This window comes from Falco biarmicus, chromosome 15, assembly GCF_023638135.1.
Source record: "Falco biarmicus isolate bFalBia1 chromosome 15, bFalBia1.pri, whole genome shotgun sequence".
NCBI classification, from domain to species: Eukaryota; Metazoa; Chordata; class Aves; order Falconiformes; family Falconidae; genus Falco; species Falco biarmicus.
The window spans coordinates 3,483,681-3,502,492 of NC_079302.1; the positions used below are offsets into that span (position 1 = coordinate 3,483,681).

The 18,812-nt window shown below is 39.3% G+C and overlaps 1 protein-coding gene across 1 annotated transcript in view; it reads left to right on the top strand.

Moving 5' to 3' along the window:
• The window catches only part of ZCCHC14 (zinc finger CCHC-type containing 14), a 56,594-nt gene that overhangs the window by 6,779 nt on the left and 31,003 nt on the right, over nucleotides 1-18,812 (top strand). The window contains exon 2 of the mRNA XM_056360508.1: nucleotides 8,428-8,551. Within this exon, the coding sequence (XP_056216483.1) occupies nucleotides 8,428-8,551 (124 nt within the window). The remainder of the gene's footprint in view (nucleotides 1-8,427; nucleotides 8,552-18,812) is intronic.

An 18,812-nucleotide genomic window follows, 5' to 3' on the forward strand; every position in this document is an offset into this window, starting at 1 on the left:
TGTCATCTTTTAGCTGGATATTAGATACAGCACTGCCTCTTTCTAGCAGGATAGAGCTCTGATTCTTCTATGGACTTCTCAGTGCTGCAGTACCTGTGATACTTTTAAGTGTGCTCTGGTAAAGGGATGTGTATAGTCATCTTCTGTATTCAGATACAGCAGTGTCCATTTTACTACTTGATCTTGAGTGCTTTTTCTACACCACCACCCCCCCCAAAAAAAAAAAGCCAACAAAAGGAATGTTGTTCCCAAGAATCTAAAGAATATAGATAAGAGTTTCTGTGAATCTGCAGAATCTTAGTATAGAAATACTAGATGTAATTTGTCTGTCGAAATGAGAAGCATTGTCACACTTAAACTAGAATTTGACTTTACTCTTTGGCAAAAGAATTGGAACAAGTTGAATTGAAGTTATTCCTTATTTAAATTTGAAATGGTACTAAATCTGGCAAAGAGATATATTTCTTGGCATGGGTTTTGTAATGAGCAAACATCTGAATTCCTTGCCTTTGCCTCATGTTAAAATTGAATTTTTCCTTTGGTCCCATTTGTATGATTATCCAATAATATCCATTTGAAGAGATAAACTTTTTAACAGGTGTTCTGGCTGATGCAGGGTGTCAGGGTTTTGGTAAATAGCTGAAGTGATCCAGAAATAAGAAGATCAATTACTTAAGAGCAAGATCTTAATTTTAATTAAAGACCTGCCAAGTCACAATGATAAATAGTGAAAGTGAATATTTTTCATGCGTATTATGAATACTTTTCCAGTGTCACCTTTTTTTCACCATAAGTAGCTTTATTACACCCAAGCAATTACTTAAATGGATAGAGGAGGGGAAGGAGGGAGAAGTACAATTCAGTGAATTTGTGACTTGTCAGATAACTTTTGCCAATCTTGTTAATTTGTGAATTGTTACAGAAGAGACTGGAGTGGCAATGAACCATTCTACCAGGGAAAGGCTTATGGTATCATTGCTTGGATTTTACTTCAGTGGATTTTGGAACTGCTTGACTCTGTTTACCTCCCAAATGTATATGCTGGCCCTGTGGGGGCAATTTCCCACCCATATGCTGGCAACGTAAGTATGGTAGCTTGAAAGTCAACATGATAATGTTTTAAAGGCAGATGTCATTAAGGGCTAAAGGCTTGCATAGCAGTTAGGACATAGCTACATTTTGAATTCTCTTGGGAAGTATAAGGTAATTTTCCTGTTTTGATGCTATGCTTCTAGCTTTTGGTAGCATTCAAGTGGACAAACTGGGACATACTTGCCCATCAGTTTTGGGATACAGAGCAGTAGTATCTCTTCCAAGGTCTGGTTAGAAGCAGTTCTCTGTTTTGACTTTGAGGTGTTTTTAATGATTGGTTTGTAAAATTCAGATTTTATTTCTCTTTCTGTTTTTGAAGGAAAAAGGAATAAAATATTCTTGTCATCTGTCTCTTTTGGAAGTATGATTCTGATGTACCAGAAGTCTAGAATGAAAGTGCGTTGAACTAGCACAATGTGAGTGAACTGGTTGCACTTGCAGCTTGTCCAGTAAGCTATAGTAAACCATGGAAGATCAGGTAGCTTAAACAGGTTGTTGGTTTATAGCTTATTTGTATTAATACTTGTGTTTTTCATGTTGCCTGTTACAGAGAGGTCTTCCCTTTAGTTTTCCCTTTAGAGTTCAATCTTTAACTCGGTGTATCTTTTCAGCGGGAAATCCCATGTTTTTTGCCTGTTTGGCAAGCTCATGTGGTTAACTGTTGGAGACTGTAGTGGTGGCAGCAAGCATTGCATTAGCTAATGTTAAAGAATTCTGAAACTTCTTTGCAGAGCGTGGCTTCGCCTGTTTGGCTTAAGGGGTGAGCGCACATCTTTGCACAAACTACAGTTGCCAGGTGTTTTCAAATGCTTCTTTTGACTGTCTGCCTTGAAGGGCAAACACCAGTGCAAGGTAGTTAAAGTCCAGTTACTCTGTAGTAGATTTATGTTCCTGGTGTTAACAAAGTATTCACAATTCTTTAAGCAGTGGATTTTTAGTAGAAATTACTTAGTCAATAGAATCTAGCCCAGACTTCTCTGGTCCATCTGCTCTGCTGAATGTATAATGGAGCCTTGTAGCAGGTGTGTGATTGTCCTGTAGCATTTTAGTACTGCATGCCTCATTTCATTCCAGTAATAGCCTCACAGGACAAAATCTATTATCCTATTTCACTGTGAATTGCCTCTTCACCCTTTGTGTTCAAAGATGGATATGTTTTTACCGGCCTCCTATGAGAATAGGTGTGGGACGTTTTGTAGTTGTGGAGAAACATGGACACACATGACTTGATTGCACCTGGTGCTTAAATCTTTTTTTTTTGTAGACCCTGGCTATACATACTGCATGAATTTCTAGCACAAACACTTTCAGTTGCATTCCTGTCCCAGTCCAACAGAGCAACTGAACACATGAATTTAAATGTTGAGCAGTGTTGAGGACTTTAAAAGGTACATGAAAGGTTGGGTGTGTTTGAGTTACTTAAACATCCTTGTGGAAGAGCCCGAATCTTCAAAAGGAGTAGTTTTTAATGTTGTTCTTCTACTAGGAGAACAGTTGGGTATTTGCATATATAAGTAAATGCAGAACGGGTGCCTGAGGCTATGGTTTCACAAGCAGCTGGGCAGACTAATGGCTTGTTGCTACTTAGAGGAGGATGTTTGCTCAGTCTTGCTCCTCCTGGTTTTGTAGTCTCAGTAGATTTTGAGTTTCAGCTCGTTGCATTGGTTGCTCTTGCTTCTGGCTCAGATTTAGCCTACTGAACAATCTCATACATCAGTAGGCTGACATCTGAGTGTCAGCAGTGCATTTCTAAAATTTTTTTTTTCCCCCCCCAAGTAATTTGGGAACCTGAGTTATGTTCCTGCATTGGGAAATAGCAGCTTATCTGCCTAAGCATGCAAGGGCTGTATCCTTGCCATCAAGCTTCTGCCGGAGCATTTTTGCAAACAGCATTGCACTGTGTTAAAGACCTTGGTGTTAACCTCAAAATAAGCTGCTGTTAATACTCACTAATATGAAACTGGCAGGAGTGAATGGAGTTGACTGTTCTTTTTCCCCCCAGACTTCAGTGCTCCAATTCCTGAGTGCACTCTTATACGTTACCTGCATCAGCCTCAAGCATGGAGGTCAGTTTGTGATTATGAAAAACCTTTTTTAATTGAGACTTCCAAAGCAAGTATTGGCAGAAGCATTTATCTGTGGGGCTTCCCCAGTGTATCATTGGCCACTTTCGAAAACAGTATCATGTGAAAAAGTTTTTTCCTGCGTGATCAATGGGAGAATGTTTGTGTAGCTTTTAGCTGCAGCCCTAGTATCTCACGTAACTGACTCTTTGCTTTTATATTTTGTTCACTTTTCCTGTGTAATGCATGACCTAAACTTCATACCGACCTAGGTATAGAAATCTGTATTTTATTCCATCAGATCCTATATTGTTACATGTATACATGTTACTTTAGGTAGTAAGCTATGTTAACTTTTAGTATTGGCTCCACTTCAAACTAAGTCAGCAAATACTTTGCTATTATGCCATGTATTCTGTCTTCTGCTTAAGTTATTTTTAAAAGGAACATATTGCTGTTTTGGTAAAATTCTTGCCACATTAAGTTGATTTCTCTCAGTCCTGTTATTTTTATGAAAGACTTTGCTATATTAAATGTTAGGCATTATCCCTGGGGAAGCAAATCTACCAGTTACTGAAGCTGGCTTTACAGATTTACCATATTTTCCATACTGATTTCCACTGTCTTGGATCGTGGCAGAGCCACTTCAGGTAAGAGTGGCTGAAAGAGAATCACCACCTGTGGAACTAACTGCTCCTGGTTTTGTTGTGTGGTTTTATTTATTAATTTTTCTGCATGTTTTATGATGGGTCAAGTGTTTTGGAGAGCTTTGTAGTGTAGAACTTTTTTTTTCCTGTCCGAAGAAAATCTCTGCCTGTTAGTACATCTCTTGCCAAAAAGAAGATCACTCTGCTGAAAAAAATGCTGCTGTTTGCTTGCAGGTGAAAAGGGGAAAAAAATGTGATAACAGCTAAAATTCTCGCAATCACATCTGATACCTTGGCATGATTGTCCTTGACCCCTGAATCAAAGCAATTTTTGCTCTTCCTGGTTAACTCCTGGAGGTGGAGGCCTTCAGGGTGGCATTCTGTGATCCTTCTCCTCTAGCCCTTGCTTGGGAGGACATATTTTGGTAACTAATACCAGTTTTGCTGCTGTCTTTACTAATATGGAGAATGAGGCACAGAAGAATTCAGTCTGAGCCTCAGTTAGTCATTAGGTAGTGATGAATTTTTGTTGTTATTTTTAGTTATGGCTACTACTTTAACTTGAAATTCAGGAGACAAGCTATGTTCTAATCTGGAAAATCAGAATTCCATCTGTGAGCCAGATGCTTTGCTATGGAGGGAGTAGATGCAACATCAGAGATGAGTAAAAATAGTTTAGGAATCTCTTCTGCAGCCATTTGAATCCTGCATCTTCTAGAGTCATTAATAAGCCTACAGGCCACTCTGATGTTAATACAACTTATGAGTAACCTAATGAAACTATGGATAGGTGAACAGAGGGTTTTCCTTCTCCCTGACCCTCTGCAAAATGCTGTGCTAAGAGTCAGGTTAGGCATAGTGAAGAAAATTTCTATTGCTTTAGCTCTCTGGGGTTGCTGTTGTATTTGAGTAGGCTTTGTGAACTGTTTCTGCTAATATTCTCAAATTTCAGTGGAAAAATCCAAAATCTCTTGTTCAGATGTCTGATACTGTACCTTCTTAGACCTTGAATGAATCATGAATTTTTCCGCATTTATAAAATGTCACCCCTGTGGTTTGTTATTATACATAGCCTGAACATTTCTGGTTTCTGTGATGCCAGCTTATCCACCTTTGCTGTGGACTGTTACAGCTTTAGAAAACAAACCTTTAGCAGCTCTTGAGCAGCAGATGCTTATTCTTTAATGGCATCTTGGCTTTCTTCAGAGATGTTAAAGATCCTAAAAGATCCAAAGCAATTTGCTAACCACTTTTCAGAATCTTCATCTCACTGGAATGCTGTGTTCTTTATTGAGAATCCAGTGAGTACTTATTAATAGTTGCTTCTGTTGACTCCAAACTAGGGATTACAGTAGTGTTCAGATATGGTGAACATTCCTCCCAGAATTTACCTTGTACAGTTGAATTTGGACAAGATCTCCCTGGACATCTACTGTTAAGCTTTTGCCACTGTTTTTCTCAACCGTCTCAGGACAGTATCTTCTCCAGTTCATAGCTGACAGGTTCTGTTCTGTTTTCCTTGGCCTCAAATTAAAAAAATAAATTAAAAAAACCCAACCGAAAAAACCCAAACACACGCTCACATGCCCCGTTACTATTTTGGAAATAAAACTTTGATTTGCAAAACATTTTTTGTTATTTTACTTTCCCTAAAAAAATCCAAACGTTTGCAGTATTGCTATGTTTAAGTCAGTGGAAAAAATTATTTAAAATTTGGAATGAGAGCTTTAAGCAGTCAGATTTACTGGTTATAGCACCATTCAGCTCACTAACAAAGTGCTCCATTTGGAACTAATCAGAGCTTTGTGATTTTTCTAGGCCAATTTGAAACTGCTTTGCTTTGATGTGCAACTGAATCAGATAGTATATGAGCTCAGTCAGTCAAGACATATGGGCTAAATTAATCTTCACCAAGTATAAAAAAATTAAATCTTTATGGAAAGAATTGGAGGTTATGTATAAACAAAATACAAATTTTAAACTGCACGCGATGTTTATTTTGAGGATAGTGGCAAGAAGGGAATACAAGATAGGAGGCAATATATTGTAACAAACTGCTTGTTTAGAGATTTTTTTCCGAGACCACGTGGTGATGTTCTTACTCTTTCAAGTACTGTAAGTGTTTATATTTGCTGATAGTCCTTGAATATTTGGAACCTCGTTGTTTAGGATAACATTGTATTGCCTGAACATAATTTTCTAGCTTGCTCTGTGACTCAGTTGCTCTTCTGAAATCTCCCATCGCCAGGAGGATGGTGGTGTCATTGCTCAGTCCACTGGAACTTCCTCCCAGCAGCAATCCACTGGAGTGAGAGTTTAATGAGCTCCAGGAGAGAGGCGGTGTGAGATAAGCTTTGGTAAAGACTGACATTGGCAAGGAGACTTAAACTATTCCCCACCTCTCCCCAGGCTTAGAGCTTAATGGCTAGTCTTTCTAATAGGAAACCCTAATAACGGAGGTTTTTTTTATTGGTGGAAAGCTGTGCTGGAGAAGCATACGAGTAAATATTTTTTCATTGAAAAGCAGACTAACAGTACTGAAAAGGAAAGCAGGTAGTTGTAATCCTGCTTCCTCCCAACACTCTGCCTTTCTGGATTGACTTCTTTGCACATACAAGCTTTTTTTTTATGGATGTGAAGTAGACAAAGTCTTTCACTTGTGCTGCTGGCTTAAACTGCATATAAATCCGTAAACATTGGTCTTAAAATGGAGCTTACAATAGGTAATTGTATAGAGTAGGGATGTGCTATTTTTGGCTTGCATTGTGTATTCTGATTGATGTCAATATGTAAGGCTAATGATAGGGTGAACAAAGTATTGTTTCAAGCATAAATGATTCTAACTCATGGCGCTGTGTCGAGTAAACAGTGTCTGAGTGAGACTTTTTCCTTACAGGGACCTGTAGTTGCTGGTATTGGTTGCTGTGAATCAAGAATAGTTTCTTTGGTTATGTAAAGATGCACATTTTCTCCTGTGATTTGTAAAAGGCTAAAATCCATGTTAAATTCTAATTACAGCTCTCCATACCAGGATTTCAGGTCGATTCAAAATGTGGCAATTGAAATTCAAGTAAGTTAGTAGGAGTGCTTTTGTTAGTCTTAACTACCTCTTTAAAGCACACTTTCCTCTTAAGATACTTAAACCCTTGTGTTCAAGACTGCTAATGTAACCGTTCATCTACTTCTGCTTCTCATTACCTAGAAAACAAGAGAGTAATTGCCTTGTTATGAGGTAGGCTTGAATGTTACAAGTAGGGTGGTTTTGTGTTGCTACATAATTGTGAATGCCTTTGTGGACAGCAGCTGAAGTGGGCAGTGTTCAGTTCCTCTCTTTCTATTGACTTATGTTTGTTTCTGTAGTTTCAAGTAATGGTGAAAATGTTTTCTTATGCTAAATGCAGTTTAGAAGGTATGTATTGGGTAATGAAGTCCATTCAGATGATGCAGCCTTCTGCTTGGGCATTTTTAGTGTACAGCTTTTCATTGAAATATGATCATGATAGCAGGCTTTTAAATGGCAAAGACAAGAAATTGAGTTTTTTGATAAATTGGAATGAATTTATTGTAATCTGTGTGGAAATACTTTGAAACGCCTTGAGTCTCCATCTGTGTAGATAGGTGACTGTCACGGTTTAACCCCAGCTGGCCACCTAGCCCCATACAGCTGCTTGCTCGCTGCCCCTGCATCGGGATGGGGGAGAGAATCGGAAGAGTAAAAGTGAGAAAACTCGTGGGTTGAGATAAAGACAGTTTAATAGGTAAAGCAAAAGCCATGCATGCAAGCAAAGCCAAACAAGGAATTCATTACCACTTCCCATTGGCAGGCAGGTGCTCAGCCATCGCCAGGACAGCAGGGCTCCATCGTGTGTAATGGTAACTTGGGAAGACAAACACCATTGCTCTGAACATTCCCCCATCCTTCTTACCCAGCTGTATATGCTGAGCATGACATCGTATGCTATGGAATATCCCTTTGGTCAGTTGGGGTCAGCTGTCCTGGCTGTGTCCCCTCCCAGCTCCTTGTGCCCCCCCCCCCCCCCCCCCCCGAGTCCCACCTACTCACTGGTTGGATGGTGTGAGAGACAGAAAAGCCCTTGGCTCTGTGTAAGGGCTGCTCAGCAGTAACTAACACATCCCTGAATTACCAATGCTGTTTCCAGCACAAATCCAAAATGTATCCCCATACCAGCTACTATGAAGAAAATTAACTCGGTCCCAGCCAAAAACCAGCACGGTGACATAACATAAAAAGGATATTTTCCAAGATCCCTTTTCCCCTAGTCTTCTTGTTGAAAAGTTAAGAACTGCACTGTGGAGAGGTTAAGGGTCTTGCAATATCTCCACAATTGACTGCTGTGTGACTATTGTTTAAAAAAGAATTATACCTTAAGTAGCTTTTTAGATTAGCCAAGATAATCTAGATTTGTGAATAGCTGCTGACTAAAACAACTTCCCTGAACTGTTACTTGTGGAAAATCAGTAATAACACCCTTTGGTTTCTAAAGAAGCAAACTTCTCCTAACTGCCTTCAAAGTGGTTCTGCTCACTCTGGAAGAAGGTGTGATGTTTGTGCATTCCCTCAGTGTATTTTATTGGATTTTTGTGGTGGTTTTTTTTCTTTTCAGGTCACTCCAAGGTCCGAAACCCCCATCAGCAGCGTCAGTAACAGTTTGGAAAATGTACTACATACATCAACACATTCCATTGAGGAGTCGTTACCCAAGAGGCCTTCGGGGAAACACTCCAAAGGTGTGTCCTTTTCCGCATGCGTACTTCTAATGGGGGAACAAACTCATATCTCTTGATGGTGATTAGTGTTATTTTAATTGTGATTGGAGACTGGGATTTTGCTTTACTTCTGGGTTGGGTTGAGCAAAGGAAATCATAGAAAGGTTTTTGTGTAAATGTTAATGTATCAGTGAAAAATGGTCAGCAGCAGACAAGTATGCATATTCTTCTCTTGGGAAAATAAGCAAGACAGTCCCTTATGAGTCGAAATACCACCTTAGCTCTCATGAAGTACTATATTCTCAGAGTTGTTAATACATCTGACTCTCTACCTTCCGTCCTCATAGTAGCAGGTTACTTCTTGGATGAACCATATGGTAATGAGTAGTGCTTTACTGGGGAGAAGAGAAGCCATTTAAAACAGCAGTTACACTTATGTTCTTGGGAAACAAGAGAAACGTGGAATTGGAAGCTTAAGTGAGATGCTGAGGGAAGAGGAGGGGAAGACCGGAAAGACCTTGCACCTTTCTCAGCACGTATGCACTCTGAATGTGGTTAAAAAATTAGTTTTATTTTTGTAATGCTATATCACATGCTGACCTGGTCAAAAACTGGGTTTAGCAAATTTGAGTTGATAAGTACGCATTCCATTTCCACACTCCAGGCTATGATTACAAATATTAAAATGCCTAGGTTAAAATCTGACTAACAGTATTTTTGTTTAATGCATACAAAAAGTACTGTTAGGTGGGGGAAGTCTTTGAACTGTAAGCTGCTATTTGTGTAGAATGGCTTTTGTGAACTCTTTGTGGTATTTAGAAAAACAGCTCTATGGCAGAACAAATGCAGGGAAAATATACCATCACATTAGCAGCATTAGTATATTGCCTTCAAACATCATTACAAATATTGTCATGGACCATATCAATTTTTTTTTTTTAATTTGGAATAGGTCTTCGGAGTTCTGTTTCCTTTTCTGCCACTGGCTTGCTGTATAACGTTGCAAGTAAAGTTTAGCACCATGTAAATGGTGATAAAGAATTTAAAAATACGTCTTTGCTCGGTGGAACTGATACAGGTTGCAAAGGGTTAAATGTCCCAAGGAAATGTTCTTAGCTTGCCTCCACCAGACATCCTTTTCTTTGACATCCTCAACTATAATCCTAGTAGCTGTAAGTAACAATAATTTTTTACAGTGGAATAGTGCTGTAAGTAGCTATTTCTCCAGCTGTAAAAACTATCAGGGTAGAAGAAAATGCAGTACTAAGCAGAAGCATGGCTAAGTTTGTGGCTTTCATCTGATTAAAAATAGGACAGGGTTCAACACTATTTTCATTTGTACTCTGTGATTGCTATTCCAGTACCATATATGCCAAGATTAGTCATGGTACACGGTGAAAATTAATTAGGTTTTCCTCTCATCTGGTTTTCTCTTATAGAATACCTGCTTAGTTTTCAGGGAATGTAGCTTTTTAATTTATAGATTCCCTTAGTGGTGGTTGGTAAAAGGAGTTTGTGGAACAAATACAGTTTTCTTAGGAACTGATACTCTGCTTTCTGGTTCACCAGCAGCAAAGATTGTGTTGAGCTTTCCTTGATACATGATGATCTGTCTGGTAGGGAGTTCTGTCTCTTAAGATTGGAGCACAACTGAAGATGATTTGCCAGCCCAGAGCAACCATTGCTCGCTTAGAGATTTCTGATTCTTGTGGCAAACAAACAAGTGCTAATTTAGCAGGACCAGCTAACTTTTTAAACTAGAGCATGTGAAATTCAGTCATGAGTGTATGGAACAGACAGGTTGCTTGGCCAGTTGTGTAATTCTTGTGTTGATACTTTCTAGTGAGTCTTGTTCCAGACAGCTTGAGAGGACAGGATTTCTTCTCACTTGTGGTCAGAAATAGTGAGCTGCCTAAGTTCATCATTCCTCTCTTGGCAAAGTACTGGAGCTGGAAGTGTCTCAGTTAAAAAGGCTGTAGCTGAAACAGGAGAAAAATGCAAAAGCTCATGAAAGGTGCAGTATCCATGGTGCTTAGTTGGATTAGAGACAGTTTGTATTAATTCAGTGAATGGTTTTAATCCTGATTTGTAGAAATGTCAGTAATGTAACGTACTCTGTATATGGTTGAACAGTGAATGGGTTTGTAGTAGGCTTGGACCTGAAAGCTATCAGTGGCTGTATTTTCCCTAATCCATGTTTTGAAACTAGCCTTTAGCGTAAACTATTTCAAGTTTCTACATGGGAGAGACACGAGAAGAGTGGACTATATTGCTCAATGCTTTTAAACTATGGTGAACGTCTGTATGCACTTGTGTTTGCATTAAGTGGTTAGCTGGAAACATTCATACATGCTTCATGTAGAGACTTGTCAAATACATAACCTCTGAATAATTTCACCACCCCGTCCTCACAGAATATTGCTGCCTTGGGAAATGAATTTATATATCATGTGTCACTGTGAGAAGTCCATAAACCTTTCCTTTGATCTCAGAGGCCCAGCTAACCATGAGAATGTCATCAGGCACTGGGACTCTGCATTCATGCTGTAATGCCCAAGTTGGAGTGGTGACCAGCAGGGGCAATCATGGTTATTTAGCAAAATTCAACTCGTTTTCCTATGCTTGTTCTTCAGTCTCAGCTAAAGCCCCTTCTCCCTTCTGCATGTATCAGTGCTTAAAGCAGGGTAGACTAAGAAGGACATTTCTGCAGAGTAAAAGTTGTGACACTAGGAAGATCCTGTACCTGTTGACATAAGCATTTCAGGTATCTGTGCTTTATCTGGACTCTTCTGTTGTAAAATAGTTGCCTTGTGCAAAGCTTAGAAAAAAACACAGAATGAGTATTGACCTAGAAGGATGTGGACCTCTTTTGAAGTCTAATAGCTGTAACATGCACTATAAATTGTGGTTTTCAATCATATTTTTTGATTAGTGGTTTAGGATCGTTCACATCTGTGAAAACAAGTTTGGAAGTTGTTTTAACTGGAGGTGACTTTAGGAAGTGGAGACTTTCCCTGTTTTCAGGGACTGTCTGTTGTGCTTATAAGCTGCAGACAGGCTTATTTACAGATTTTTAAGGTATTGACAGATCTCGCTGGTCAAGGAGAAGAGAGGTAAACACAGATGGATTCTTGTGTTACATGTCACTGAGATTCCGAGAGAAATCTGTTGCTAGATCTCTTTTCCACTGTTTGTAGAACGCAGTCAGGTTTTAACTATGGTTTTAATGCTGATCGGAACAAAACTACCAAATTCAAATGAAGGTTGGGCACTTTTTGCGTACTGTGTGTGGGTTTAGTGCCACACTGTCTTCCTGGTTGTTGCTCTAAGCTTTTTTTTCTGCAATGCTACAAGAATTGAACCAGTGCAACTATAGCTGCAGAAGGTGTCAGAAATGTTGATTCTAGTTTTGATGAGATTTCATGCTTGCCTGATAGGTACCTACTTTAGCAACAGTGTAGTGGTGGTCCCTTCTCTAGGCAGGTTGTGTTTCCCAGCACAACACCAACAAAGTCCACAAACTTACTTGGAGGGATTCTGTTAAAGGCACTGATGTTGATTGTTTCAAATTTAGGATTTTACCCTACATTTTTGGGGGAGTTACCTTCAGAACGTTTTCCCAGCAGCAAGTCACCCAGGTGGTTAAAGGTCACTGGTTAAAAGTAGTATATTCACTAGCAGCCTTTGTTTTGTAGGTAGTCCTGTGCAGGTGGCTAAGAGAAATTCTGTTGTTATGCCAAAGTCCAGAAGGAGCGATCTGAGCTATGGGAAGTCCCATTCACAGAGCTGATTTCTAACAAGCCTATGGATGTGGAGTTGTTCTGACCTTGTGTGGCAATTCCCAAAGGGCGGTAGTTACGGCTGTCAATGCTGAATGAAAAATTCAGCTTATTTTGTATTTTTCTAAAAAAGCAATAGGAATTTCCCGTACACCAGGGATGTTACTCGTTACTCTTCCTGTAAAGTTCCAAGCAGAATGATTTGGCCGTTAAGGGGGATAGCACTGTAGGCAAGTACTACTTTGTGCGTGTGACATATTTTAGCAATGTATTAAACATGGTCAGTGACCACAGCATATTTTCCAAAAGCACAGTGGAATAAAGTACATTAGACCAGATGTTGAAGTACAGAACAAAAGAATCTTTATAATAAAGGCAGTGCAAGTTGCAAAACATTACAGTATGAAGACTGCGTCTTCATACCATAATTTCTCATAATACTGAGTAAAATTTTGATTTGTCACAGCCTCTGTTTTAAATTTTCTGCAGTGGAAGTTCTGTGTTGGTATTTATAAGATGCTTATTACTGCTGTGAGGCTTTGCAGGTGGCACTTACCACTGTTTTCCTTCATAAAGCAGTCTGGAAGATGGTTTCCTCGACTGAGCAAGTCTAATTTTCTGCGAAGTGACAAAAATCCCCCTGTTTTTGTGTTTCCTGTATATTTATCTTGCCTTTCCGCTGTTGCCACACAAAACCTCAAAATTGTTTCCAAGCCAGTCTGATTTCAAATGAAGCAACTGTTGAAATATGATCCTTATATAGTGAAGCTGAATCACAATTCTTGCAACACATGCATCTAATGATAGGCACAAACTGCTTTCTGTGGACAGAGAGGAGTAAAGCTTTTTGAAGTAAAATGGGTGCAGTAGGCTTTACTCCACAATATGTACTCCATTTAGTACTCCTGCTGAGCACAGTAAAGCTTCTTGCTTAATTGAAGGTATGCTGCTAGTCCACATACAGGGTCCTGCAAAGCCTCGACAGTGTCCCAGGCTAGAATAGCACATGACTTAGTGGAGAAAAGGAGCCGCAGTCTGTGGATGTGAGGAAAAACAAACTGCAGAGAAAACTCATCCTGGTAATATATTGATTTAATTTTGGATTAATATTAAGATGTAAAATACATCCTTGTCTGCAGTAATCCTGTTGACCTCAGGTAGGTTAAGCTGATTGTTAATGTGCAGCAAGCTTTGGTATCTAAATTATTTCATTACAGTAGGCAGCAGAAATGTGTGGTATAAGCTATCCAGAACTTCTAACCACTATTTTTGCTACCCAATTTATTTTTCTTGGCAAAATGTATTTGTATGGTCTTGCACCTTTTTTGTCTCCCACTTTGACGCATCCTTTTCCCCAAGAAACTAGACTGCAGGAGCTCTCTTAGTTAGTGGCAATCAACAGTCTTTTCATCCTGAAATGTTTGACACCAGTTGTTCAGTCTGTTGAAGGCAAGGAGAAAACAGAGAGGGAGAATAGCTCTGAAATCCTGTTGGCTAAGAGTCCAGACTTTAGTGCCTTGTTCTGCATTAGTTGTGTAGCTGGATTATTCTATTTTTAAGTAAATACATCATCTCCAACAATATTGGGTCAACTACTGTTAGGGTAGGGCTTAAAGAAGTATTTAGGCTATGATAAACCTTCAGGAAAAATCTTCCTCTACCAACTGTATATAATATTTCAGCTGTTTGTATATGTCTTTGTCCATTTTATCTCTGAAGTAGAACTCTGCTTCTCAACTTCAGCAATGGAGATTGCTAGATCAGACACAAGGCATTGCATTCCTGGCTTACTGTCTCTAATATACTAGTGGGTTTATGAGTATCAGGTATTTAGAGTTAATTCTAGAAACCAAATCCAAGGATTAGTGTACTTAAAAAAAATAATAATGTTTTGATGTTGCATATTTTCCCCTGTGCTAGAAGATTATTGTATATTAAGAAATTTCTTGAAGCCTGTATGTTGCATAAATCATGCAGCAGCTTGTCTTACGTAGTTGGAGTGCAGTTAAGGCTGGAGGTTTAATTTTGCAATGGAGACAATACTCATGAGTCTTTAGTTTTTAAAATAAAATAAAACCCACTGCATTTCCTAACAAGTTTTACTGATTGTCCTTATATAGACAGGCATAGATGCCCATTTTATGTCCCCAAAGCCAGAGGCCAAGTTAAAGAGCTCACCCTTCGGCTGTGTCAGAGCTGGCAGTAGAGTTCCACGCTCCTGAGGCTGCACCTGGACTCTGGCAAATTTATGTTGTTAACTGTTAATAAGTTAACTTTTATACTCTCTAGAGGTTGGAGTCTGTATTTCTCTGGTGTCCTCGTTACCTCCCTTTCCACATAACAAGACTTGTCAGGAGTGATCTGGGATTGCTGTGACAAGATGCAAAGGGAGAGGAGGGGAGAGCCAGCATGAGGATTCGTCTGACTGAATGAAAAGTAGACTTCTGATCTGCCTACTCATGCAATAATTGTCATAACATTTTTGTGCAAGTATTTAGAGGTGCTCCTTACTGAATTTGTAATTCATGGCCTAGACTCCTTCCCAAGGGCAGCCCTTTGTGGTTCACAGGCACTTTGCATGAAGACTAAAAGGTCTACTACCCCTTGGCCAAGAGCTGCAGGGAGCTGGCTTCAGTGGAAAGTCATGCTGTATATGTTTACCAGCGACTCTTGTGTATTAGAGACTGTCATATGAACTCGGGCATTTCCTATAAGCAGTTTTAATTGTGTATATACCAGGCGCCTCCTTGTCATGTATTCACCTAAAATAATGTTTATATCAAGTATGTACCCAAGGGCATTTTGTTGAAGCTGCTGAGTGGCCCATTCTCTTGAGTCTTGTTTGGACTTCTTCCTTGGCTTCCCTCCATAAAGGTGATGGAATCTCTGTGTTTGGGTAGCTCTGTCATGCTGTACCTTATTAAACCTTGAGCCTGTTGATGAAATTCACGTGAATTTGGCAAGAGGTATTTGGGAGTTTTTCATTTACAGTAGTGTCTGGATAGAAGAGACTCATTCATGCTTGCATCAAGAGGAGCGGTAAGAACAGTTCAGGCCTTTATCCCGTTTTGTTTGCCCAGCCCCTCACGGTGGTAGCTTTTTGTGGACCAGAGGCAACACGTGCTGATTGTTGCCCAGATCAGGACAGTCCTGTGCATGTCACTGTAGGGATGCAAGACTGAACTGGCGTTCTGCAGAAGTAAATGGGTGTGCAAGAGGCAGGTGTCTTGCTGTGGTACTTGTGCCTAAGGAAGGGAGGTAGCTGGTTATGTGTGCATGTTTAGGGAATATGTGGGAAGGTTGAGAAAATTCAAGGTAGATGTGGTAGATAAGGAAACTAGTATTGTCATAGGTCTGTTGTAGGGGATATGAGGCTGGAGTCTGCAGAAAAGACATACAGCATAGGTCCATGGGAAATAAGGCTTTATTTTGCTAATTACTAATTCATCTTGCTTTTATTTATTATTACAAAGACTTGTTCTGAATTTGTGTACCGGGCAATATAATTTTCTTATTAAGCATTAGAAAATGACCAGCTTTCTGCTGAAGTAAGGTTTGACAATGAAGCACTTGATTCTGGAGTACTCTGAAACCTGTTCAATTTGGCTTTAGTGGGAGTTGGATGATAGTTCCGTTTATAATGAATTAGAATCAAGCTACTCTGAAAAATAAAAATGCTAAGAATAGCGTGCTGGTAGATTCAGCCATGCCAAGGAGTTTATCTCACTGTAATGCATTCCTCAGGCAGATTCCTGATCACTGAATCATATAATAGGATGGTTTGGGTTGGAAGGGACCTTAAAGACCATCGAGTTCCACAGCCCCTGCCATGGGCAGGGACACCTTCCACTAGCCCAGGTTGCTCCAAGCCCAGTCCAGCCTGGCCTTGGACACTTCCAGGGATCTTGGATAATGACAGTGTAGTTGTCAGTGTCTTAACATGGGATGATAAACTCGTATTTAATACTATTTGCCTTTTTCCATGGCTCTCCTGAAGCACAGGAGGCAACACTTAGGCATGTATATTCCCAGGAGAACTCTTGTATTGCTACTTCATGTCTGTGAAGTGCTGGAAACGCATGCTATGGCACATTAGTTGTTAATGCAGATGAATTTAATAGCCATTACCTCAACAGCTATGGAAGCAATAGCATGACCTTCTGCCAGTAATGGAAACAACATAAGCAACTTGAGCTTTTTAATTAAAATTGCATTAAAACTGCAAAACCAGTTTTTCCTCAAATCTGTAGGTAATGGCTTAATGCAGTACATCTTCTGAAAAAATGTCGCAGAGTCAGAATAAAATGAGTTGTGAAAACTTTGCCTGATGCACATCTTGGTGGAACTAATGCTTAAACCTGCATTTATACAGAAAAGCCTTTATAAGGCGAGGGTGGGGGGAGAGGAAATTTGAAATGTCAACACTTATTGAAGGATAGAAAACATGTCATGCAGGACTTAAGAGAAAACTTGAAGAAACTTTCAAGAAAAAACAAGGGTGAACATTAACTGCTGAATCTTGTCTCCTGGCAATTCCTGCTGCAGCCTGATGGCAAATAGCTCACTGGGACTGGACATTTCTTTGTCTGCTGCTTGAAGATTGAGCGAGGGATGTGTGAAATGTTCAGAAATGTTCAGCTGTTCATTGCATCTCTTTAGAACTTAACACCCTTTAACATCTGGAAATGTCTGTTTTGAAATAACCCATTTCATTGCCATGTTAAACAGAGGTATACAAGAGTTTAGAATAAATGGCTTGCTTACCCTATCTAGGCTTATGTTTCCCCTAAACTAAACTGGACAAAGAAAAATCGCTTTAAAGAAGAAAATGGGAGTGATTCACATGTGTTCCTCAAATGCCATAATGTCCTTGCAGTCTTTTTTTTTTTTTTTTTTTTACATACTGTCACAAGTGTACTACTGACTAAATGGTAATTTTCATATGTATGGCATACTTAAGAAGCTTTCATAGCTGGTTAGTTGTTAGCTGGTAGATGTTCTTTCCCTTCCCTTGTCAGTTTATTGTTAAATCTCCCATTTTCCAAAGCGTGTTTTTCATTTTCATATACCTTTACATTTAGATTAGTCCTTTTCTCCAAAAGGTGGCTTCCTGAGGGTAATAGGCTTAAAGAACAATAATTTTATTGATAGGTAGCTGGAGTTTTTACAGGTAGCTGCATATACAAGTCAGAAATGTTGTCATCCCTCCCAGATTTTTTAGGTCCAGATCTGAAAATTAATGAGAACTTGAAGTAAATCTTAGGTTTCTTGCCTGATTTTTTTTGATGTCAGCATTAGGATTCTTACACTGAGGCTTTTTCTCTGCAAACATGGGAGGCTGGCAATTTTGGAAAGTATCCGACTATAGTGATTATATAGTCATTGTAGGACTTGAGATAGCATGAGAGGAATTGGTGCTCTTGGCAATTGGAAACAATAAATTCTGGTTTCAAGCAGGGCAGTAAGTCACAGGAGGAGATGCGTTATTGTTAGTACTGATCACTGACATGACATATTGGTCTGGTTTGAAAATGAGGAGGTGGGTGGAGAGGAAGGATGAGAACATGTCACAGAAAAAAAGTTGTTTACTTTGCCAGCAATTTTCTTTGCTTCCCCTGCTACTACAGCAAACGCTTCTCTACTCTGCTTCCCTTCTTTCTAATCTGGAAGTGACCTTATTTAGTAAATGACAACACTTTATTTCCATGGAAGTGATCATGATTTCTCACATTTGGTATCTGGCACAAGGGAACAGATGGACTGCAAAGAAGAAAACGAATGTAATAATACATAGCTAGTTGAAGAGACCTTTTGCAAATGGAAATGGTAACTCATGAGTCTTAACTGCAGGACGTGTGCAGTGAGAGGGGAGGAAACTGGTCATGTTTTTTTAAACGGCATTCTCCTGCACTTTGACTGCTAGCTGATGCCAGCCTTGATTCACAGGTCAGAAGACAGTGATTCTTTTTTTTAATATTTTTTTTGACTGCACATTCAAACTCAGAAGGAGTTAGTGCCTAGTGTCCTTTGAGGATCACTGTGCAAGAGCTACCGATTCTTGTGTTCTAGATATGGCAACTTGTGATTTACTGTAGTCTTGTTTATATATCCGTCCAGCTAGGGTAGTTCTTGCTTCACATCAGGGCTGGCTTAATGTTTGTAGAGCTGTCTGAGGAGAAAACCTCAGGTTTATATCAAAATGTTTGGGACTTTTCTAATTGGTGGTCACAAATGTTCTTCAGAACACTCTGTAGACAGAAGCAAGTTCCTACCCTTTGTTTTGCTTGAATAGTTAGATATTATTTCTTAAATTCTACGTGCCTTCACTGTTTTAGATCTCCTTTTGCTAATAACCAAACAAGAAAATGGTGCTATTAATATTTGGGGTTATTATGAAGAGAATCAGAATGAAGAAAAACTGAAGCTGACAACAGTCAAAGCAATGAAATTCTGTGTATTAATTACATTTTATTTGGGGTTGGTTAAAGAAAGTTGGATTCTTC